This window comes from Priapulus caudatus, unplaced genomic scaffold (assembly GCF_000485595.1).
Source record: "Priapulus caudatus unplaced genomic scaffold, Priapulus_caudatus-5.0.1 Scaffold3105, whole genome shotgun sequence".
NCBI classification, from domain to species: domain Eukaryota; kingdom Metazoa; phylum Priapulida; class Priapulimorpha; order Priapulimorphida; family Priapulidae; genus Priapulus; species Priapulus caudatus.
This window is the reverse complement of record NW_014580166.1, coordinates 10,014-18,645: the sequence shown is the minus strand read 5'-3', so window position 1 is coordinate 18,645 and position 8,632 is coordinate 10,014. Positions and strand designations below refer to the sequence as shown.

Sequence of the window (8,632 nt, the reverse complement as noted above, 5' to 3'; positions counted from 1 at the left end):
CGGGAGCGTTCGGCGTTAGTTTTTATGAAGGAAAGTTGATATACAGTGACACAACAGTGGAACTGTAATTAAGAGGTACGGTAGTATTTGGGAATGTGCGTTAATATTATTTCCAGTTTTTGCTGACTCTATCCCAAGTGCCTGTGGTCCGTAAGGTTTGCGCTTAATAATGAGATATGATATCACGATGTGTGTGTGTGTGTGTGTGTGTGTGTGTGTGTGTGTGTGTGTGTGTGTGTGTGTGTGTGTGCGTGCGTACCTGCGTGTGTGTGCGTGCGTGTGTACGTCCGTGCGCGCGTGCGTGCGTGCGTGTGTGCAGTGCGTGCGTGCGTGCGTGTGTGTGCCTGCATGTGTGTGTGTGCGTGCGTGCGTGTGTGCGTGCGTGCGTGCGTGCGTATGTGTGTGTGTGCCTGTGTGTGTGTACCTGCGTGTGTGTGTGTGCCTGCGTGTGTGTGTGCGTGTGTGTGTGTGTGCGTGCGTGCGTGCGTGCGTGCGTGCGCGTATGTGTGTGGAGGAGGGGCTTTAGGTAATAATTACTCTAGACAGCAAACATATTAAAAAATTTACCTGACCAACGGTTTTTTACCAGATGGAGCATAAATTAGTGAAAAATCTAGACTGCGAAGCGATTTATGTTAAATACGCCGATGTACGTTCACATAGTATTCAGTATAGGTTCTAACGTCTACTGAAACATTTAATGAAGGTCACAGCGTTTGACAGATCTAATACTAAGTCCCGCGTGATTTCCTGAAGATGTGAAATGTAGTATCGTCTTCCTTGGCGTATAGGTTGATTGAAATCTGTTACCTGTTGGTTGACATCATGTGATGTCATCCCACTATGCGGCAGTGCCTCCCCTGGACACTTATAAGGACAGGTTGGCATGGATCAGTCATCAGTGTGAAAAGCTAGAGCATACTGCAGTAGCAAAATCGTTAGCATTTAAGCCGGGGCTTAATGTGTACTCTGCTCCCAAACACAAACTCGTGTATTGTGCTATACCGAAAATCGCATCCACCACCTGGAAACGCGCGCTCATCGCCTTAGAAATGGCGCCACCTGGTAGCAAAGCCGACATGCAGCAGTTCAATGTACTACCGAAACAATATCCGCATACGGATAGCCAGGTCGGGAAGTATGTTCAGCGCCTAAGCACCATCAAGGATTCGCGTAAGAAGGCAGCCATCCTTAACAACGCCACCACCAAGTTCATGTTCGTGAGACATCCGCTCACTCGCATCCTGTCGGCATATCGTGATAAGATTGCCGACAAAGCTGACGACCAACGGTTCCGAAAGTCGTATCTGCGTAAGAATCCGAAACTCGGGAAGATTAGTACGTCGGTGAGCTTCGTACAGTTCCTCAACCATGTTCTCGGAACACTTACAGAACAATTGGAGATGCACTGGGCACGCATGGTTGACGTGTGCAACCCGTGCGTCATCAACTACGACTTTGTCGGCAAACACGAGAGCATGCGCGACGACAGCGCCGAACTGCTGCGGCGGACGGGACTGGCGGAATCCATCGACTTTCCCGTGAGGAACGCGACATACAAGAAGGCGACGAGCAGTGATGACGTCACGCTCATGCGGACTTACTACAAGCAAGTGCCGCTAGACCTCGCTCGACAACTGCACGCTAAATATGAAGCGGATTTTCTACTTTTTAATTACACGTTTCCCTACGAATTGTTCGCCTAGTGCTGCATTTCATAGCACGCATAAACATATGCAAGACGTGATTTGTATATCCGTATTTTCCATGTCCATAAGTACTGTTATAAAATTATTGCGTGTTAGCGAGGGACACATTAAGGTTTGTGTACCGAGGTAATCAATGTTGCCCGCACTGAAGTTCGAGGGTAACATTGATTGTCGAGATCTACAGAACGCTCTGCTGTCGGAGCGACCATGCAATAACTATGCTGTTATATATAACACCGATGGTGCATTGTGAAGATGCATGGAAACAGCAAACATATTTAATAATTTATTAAGTTGCTTGGAAATGGCCATATGCTTGCAATAATATTTTATATACAGCAACAGCAAAACAAGTTAATAATATAGCAACATTTTGAATATAATATAGGTAGAGGTGAACACTAACATTCTAAACACATGAATTATGCTATTAATTATGCTATTAATTATGCTATTAATTATGCATTATTCTATAATTAGAAGCTCTGGCAGGTGGGTAGTCAGTATGAGGGTGTATATAGCTGTGTGCAATCATATCAACGTTGTCCTCTGCACAGCTGCTGCTATGGACGGATCAAAGCGCTGCGTATGGTAGGCTTTGGCAAGTGTCACCATGCTCGCGTTTCTACTCTATCTAACCGGTACGTATAGCGATGTCTAACTTCGTACAGGTGCGTGTTGCTGACCGCGGCAGGGGTAAGGATCAACGCATGCTAGCTATATACAGGTTTTGAGACGGCCATGTGTGGAAGATAGGTCCGCGCCAATTTATTGTGTCTGTACCTAAACATGTTTTACAGGCGCTTAAATAAAGTTTTACTTCCTTACTTACAGGCACACGGTGCCTTCGCAAGAAAGCCGGAGGAGATCTCATTGTAGTAGTCCGTAGGGTTTGCGCTTATTAATGAGATATGATATCACGGTGTGTGTGTTGTGGTGTGTGTGGTGTGTGTGTGTGTGTGTGTGTGTGTGTGTGTGTGTGGGGTGTGTATGTGTGTGTGTGTGTGTGTTGGTTGTGTGTGTGGTGTGTGTGTGTTGTGTGTGTGTTGTGTGGTGTATGTACGTGGGTGTGTGTGTGTGTGTGTGTGTGTGTGTGTGTGTCTGTGTGTGGGGGGGGTGCTGTGTGTGTGTGTGGTGTGCGTGTGTGGTGTGTGTGTGTGTGTGTGTGTGTGTGTGTGTGTGTGTGTGTGTGTGTGCGTGCGTGCCTGCGTGTGTTGTGTGTGTGTGTGTGTGTGTGGTGTGTTGGTGTGTGTGCCTTCTGTGGTGTGTGTGTGTGTGTGTGTCGCTGCGTGTGTGTGCCGTGTGGCGTAGTGCGTGCGTGGTGCGTGCGTGTGTGGAGGAGGGGCATTAGGTAATAATTACTGCTAGACAGCGAACAGATTTAAAAGAATTTACCTTGACCAGGTTTTTTACCAGATGGAGCAATAAATTAGTGCAAAATCTAGACTATGCGAAGCGAATTTATGTTAATATACTTCACATAGTATTCAGTATAGGTTCTAACGTCTACTGAAACATTTAATGAAGGTCACAGCGTTTGACAGATCTGTATATAAGTCCCGCGTGATTCCCATGAAGATGTGAAATGTCATATCGACTTCCTTTGCGTATTAGGATTGATGAATGTCACCTGTTGGTGACATTCATGTGATGTCATTCCCACCTGCGGCAGTGCCTCCCCTGGACAGAACAGAGAAGAAACCTAAAGGAAACATAGAATAACATATATTATTATTGTAACATTATATATGTATTTCAAGAGTAAATAATCAGAAGTAATATATATATATATATATATATATATATACATAATATATATATACATATATTATATATATACGTTTTATTTCACCTGCAAATGTAGGAACATGCTATGGAAGACGCCATACCGCTTTGTGAAACACGAGCTTTATAAAACCATTATATACCATTATAAAACTATGATTTCCATGATTCAGACCAGGCGGTTATCACAAAATTACTGACTATAATTATAATAACATTATAATATAATATAATTATTATTTATTCCAAAATATTTATACCTGTTTATATTTATATATAGTATAATTACATGCACAACATAATTGAAATTAATAGCGAAATTAAAAACAGATTGTAATCATTAGGCGCTAATTATTATAGACCTGCAGTAATATTTTTAATTACCATTGACCGGCCTTTACATATGTGTAGATATAATTATATTTATATATATTAAAATAGTTATTATATACAGCTAAGTGTGGTAAACGAAATATATTCAAATTATGGCTCAGTCCTTTAATTATAAGGCGAAAAATCTTTCAAACCTCCTTGAAACGTGCGATGGATTATAGGGTCAGATGTGTCTACTATCAGCTTACAGATATCCCGATTTGTTGGCATTATATATTTAAAAAGAAGAGGACATACTCGGGAATATGCTGCTATAATGGACTTCGGACGTATTGCGGCCTTTATATAATAAGAGAGGGCCCAATCTACTCAACATTCAGTACACTCTCCATTGCCGTTGGTCGGCGCCATTGTCGCGTATGAGAAGTAGTGTATGATACTAAACAAAACATATTCATATTATATAATTGTATTGAAGTTGTACACATGTAGTGAGAACATATTCAGGAGTAGATGGATATAAAGCTCCGACAAGATTTTATAAATAAATTATAGTGAATTAATCCGAAAGAAAATGTCATAGAATCATTTATATCATGTATTAGATTGAGAATGAGAAAAACGTGTCCTCGCATAAAGACACAAATGTCTTTGGTCAATTTACACACCTGATGAGGTTTGCCTGTCAAAGACGAGGGTTGACATGTAAATAGCTCAGAGTTCACTGGGCTAATTACAAATCATAAAAATTATAAAAATTTATTATCAAATAAAATCACTGTTATCAATGCCTTATGCGTTATGATATTCTTGCTGTATCAAATACAAAACATTTAGAAAAAAGCGTCAACTGTCACGCTCTACTAGTAGCGTATGACATATAGTGTGGCAATTTCACATTGGGGCATCGCCGCGACACAAGAGCCGTCCATTTACTGACAAAACGGTTGCACTCATATAATGACTCTCATAACACTCATAACACTCATACGTCCTCTCGTTTCTACACATTATACAGGCACGGGCGCATGCGTGCTATGATGTGCGTCAATAGAAGCTCTGGCAGGTGGGTAGTCAGTAGAAGGGTGTATATAGCTGTGCAATCATATCAACGTTGTCCTCTGCACAGCTGCTGCTATGGGCGGATCAAAGCGCTGCGTATTGGTAGCTTTGGCAAGTGTCACCATGCTCGCGTTTCTACTCTATCTAACCGGTACGTATAGCGATGTCTAACTTCGTACAGGTGCGTGTTGCTGACCGGCGGCAGGGGTAAGGATCAACGCATGCTAGCTATATACAGGTTTTGAGACGGCCATGTGGAAGATAGGTCCGCGCCAATTTATTGTGTCTGTACCTAACATGTTTTACAGGCGTTAAATAAAGTTTTTACTTACTTACTTACTCACAGGCACACGGTGCCTTCGCAAGAAAGCCGGAGAGATCTCATTGTAGTAGTCCGTAGGGTTTGCGCTTATTAATGAGATATGATATCACGATGTGTGTGTGTGTGTGTGTGTGTGGTGGCTGTGTGTGTGGCGGTGTGTGTGTGTGTGTGTGTGTATGTGTGTGTGTGGTGGTGTAATGTTGTGTGTGTGTGTGTGTGATGTCGTGGGGTGTGTGTGTTGTGTGTGTGTGTTGTGTGTGTGTCTGGTGTGGGGGTGTCGCTGTGTGTGATGTGTGGTGTGCGAGTCGTGTGGTGTGCTGATGTGTGTGTGTGCTGTTGTGTGTGTGTGTGTGTAGTGTGTGTGTGCTATGTGCTGCCCTGTGTATGTGTTGTGTGTTTGTGTGTGTGTGTCTGTGAGTGTGTTGTATGTGTGTGCCCACCACACACGCAAGAGCGCCCCCCAGTCCCGTGTGTGTGCCGTTGCGTGCCGCGTCGCGGTCGATGCCTTGCGTGTGTGTGTGTGTGTGCGTGTGTGTGTGTGTGTGTGTGTGTGTGTGTGTGTGTGTGTGTGCGTGCGTGCCTGCGTGTGTGTGCGTGCGTGCCTGCGTGTGTGTGCGTGTGTGCGTGTGTGCGTGCGTGCGTGCGTGCGTGCGTGTGTGGAGGAGGGGCATTAGGTAATAATTACTCTAGACAGCGAACAGATTAAAGAATTTACCTGACCAAGGGTTTTTACCAGATGGAGCATAAATTAGTGAAAAATCTAGACTGCGAAGCGATTTATGTTCAATATACCTTCACATAGTATTCAGTATAGGTTCTAACGTCTACTGAAACATTTAATGAAGGTCACAGCGTTTGACAGATCTGATAATAAGTCCCGCGTGATTCCCATGAAGAATGTGAAATGTAGTATCGTCTTCCTTTGCGTATAGGTTTGATTGAACTGTCACCTGTTGGTGACATTCATGTGATGTCATCCCCACCTGCGGCAGTGCCTCCCCTGGACACTTATGTTGGTGACATTCATGTGATGTCATCCCCACCTGCGGCAGTGCCGCGCCTGGACACTTATAAGGACAGGTTGGCATGGATCAGTCATCAGTGTAAAAAGCTAGGGCTTACTGCAGTAGCAAAATCGTTAGCATTTGAGCCGGGGCTCAATGTGTACTCTGCTCCCAAACACAAACTCGTGTTTTGTGCTATACCGAAAATCACATCCACCACCTGGAAACGCGCGCTCATCGCTTTAGAAATGGCGCCACCTGGTAGCAAAGCCGACATGCAGCAGTTCAATGTACTCCCGAAAAATTATCCGCATACGGATAGCAAGGTCGGGAAGTACGTTCAGCGCCTAAGTACCATCAAGGATTCGCGTCAGAAGGCAGCCATCCTTAGCAACGCCGACACCAAGTTCATGTTCGTGAGACATCCGTTCACTCGCCTCCTGTCGGCATATCGTGATAAGATTGCCGACGACGCTGGCGACATAGGGTTCCGAAAGTGGTATCTCAGTGAGATCTCGAAACACGTCGGCTGGCAGCACGCCGGCGGGAAGATTAGTACGTCGGTGAGCTTCGTACAGTTCCTCAACAATGTTTTCAGAACACCTACAGAACGATTTGACATCCACTGGGCACGCATGGTTGACGTGTGCAACCCGTGCGTCATCAACTACGACTTTGTCGGCAAACAAGAGAGCATGCGCAACGACAGCGCCGAACTGCTGCGGCGGACGGGACTGGCGGAATCCATCGACTTTCCCGTGAGGAACGCGACATACAAGAAGGCGACGAGCAGTGATGACGTCACGCTCATGCGGACTTACTACAAGAAAGTGCCGCTATACCTCGCTCGACAACTGCACGCTAAATATGAAGCGGATTTTCTACTTTTTAATTACACGTTTCCCGACGAATTGTTCGCCTAGTGATGCATGTCATAGCACCACCATGCTCGCGTTTCTACTCTATCTAACCGTACGTATAGCGATGTCTAGACTTTCTACAGTGCGTGGTTGCTGAGCGCCGCGGCAGGGTGTAAGGCATCAACGCAGGCTAGGCTGATATACAGGTCTTTGAGAGCTGCCAATGTGGAAGATAGGCTCCGCGCCAATTATTCGTGTTCGTACCATAAGCCGATGTTTCGTACAGGCTTAAATAAAGCATTTTTACTTCTAGCTTATTACAGCTCAGCACGTCGGGCCTTCGCAAGAAAGCCGGAGAGATCTATTGTGTAGTCGAGTAGGGTTTTGCGCTTATTAATGGCATAGTGATATCTACGATGTGTCGTGTGTGTGTGATGTGTGTGTGTGTGTGTGTGTTCGCGCGTGTGTGTGGTTGTGTGTGTGTGTTTGGGTGTGTTGTGTGTCGTGTGTTGTGTGTGTGTGTTGTGTGTGTGATGTGTGTGTATGTGTGTGTGGTGGTTGTGTGTTGTGTGTTGTGTGTGTGTGTGTGTGTGTGTGTGTGTGGTGTGTACTGTGTGTGGATGGTACGTGGTGTAGTGTTGTGTGTGTGTGGTGTGGTATGTGTGTGTGTGTGTGTGGGTGTTGTGTATGTGTGTCGTGTGTGTGTGTGTGTGTGTGTGTGTGGTGTGTGTGTGTATTGCGTGTGTGTGTGCGTGCTGCCGTCGCGTGTGGCTCGCCTTGTTGCGGTGTGTGTGGTGTGCGTGTGTTGTGTGTGTGGTGTGTGATGGTGGTGTGTGTGTATGTGCTGTTGGTGTGTGTGTGCTGTGTGTGTCGTGTGTGTGTGGTGCGTTCGTCGTTCGCTGCGTGTGGCGTGTGTGCGTGTGGTTGATGTGGCGTGTGTGCGTGCGTGCGTGCGTGGCGTGCGTCTGCGTGCGTGCGTGCCTGCGTGTGTGGAGGAGGCGCATTAGGTATATCAATTACTCCTAGTACAGGTGAACAGATTAAAGAATTTACCGTGACGCCACGTTTTTTTACAGAATTAGCATAAAGTAGGTGAAAATCTGAGACTGCGAGCGATTTATTGTTCAATATACGCTTCAACATAGTATTCAGATATAGGTTTCTAATCGTCTAACTGATAATTTAATGAAGGTAACAGCGTTTTGACAGATCTGATAATAAGTCCCGCGCGTGATTCCGCATGGAAGAATGGTGAAAGTGATAGTATCTGTTTTTATTGCGTAAAGGTTTGATTGAACTGTCCCCGTGTTGGTGAACATTCAGTGGTGATTCGCCTCATCCCATGCGGCCGAGTGCTGCGCCTGGTACACTTATCTAGGCAGGTTGAACATGGATCAGTCATCAGTGTAAAAGCTAGGGTTGTACTGCGTAGCAAAATCGTGTGAGCATTTGAGCGCGGGGCTCAATGGTACTCTGCTCCGCAACACAAACTCGTGTTTTGTGCCTTCATACCGAAATACATCCACCACCTGGAGAAATCGCGCGCTCAATCGCTTT

At 45.4% G+C, this 8,632-nt stretch overlaps 2 protein-coding genes across 2 annotated transcripts; both read left to right on the top strand.

Moving 5' to 3' along the window:
• The first annotated feature begins 1,052 nt into the window (after positions 1-1,052).
• LOC106819290 (carbohydrate sulfotransferase 14-like) lies at positions 1,053-1,706 on the top strand. Its single transcript, XM_014823935.1, has one exon. It carries the CDS (start codon positions 1,053-1,055, stop codon positions 1,704-1,706), a length of 654 nt encoding a protein of 217 aa, XP_014679421.1.
• A 3,211-nt stretch (positions 1,707-4,917) lies between these two features.
• On the top strand, positions 4,918-7,138 carry LOC106819289 (carbohydrate sulfotransferase 12-like). The gene is made up of 2 exons (XM_014823934.1): positions 4,918-5,040; positions 6,204-7,138. The coding sequence occupies exons 1-2, from the start codon at positions 4,965-4,967 to the stop codon at positions 7,136-7,138; spliced, it is 1,011 nt and encodes a 336-aa protein (XP_014679420.1). The 5' UTR covers positions 4,918-4,964.
• Positions 7,139-8,632: the final 1,494 nt, after the last annotated feature.

Coding starts and splice junctions, on each gene's coding strand:
- LOC106819290 (XM_014823935.1), top strand. CDS start 1,053: ATGGCGCCACCTGGTAGCAAAGCCGACATGCAGCAGTTCAATGTACTA.
- LOC106819289 (XM_014823934.1), top strand. CDS start 4,965: ATGGGCGGATCAAAGCGCTGCGTATTGGTAGCTTTGGCAAGTGTCACC. Junction 5,041..6,203: donor GTTTCTACTCTATCTAACCG/GTACGTATAGCG, acceptor CACCTGCGGCAG/TGCCTCCCCTGGACACTTAT.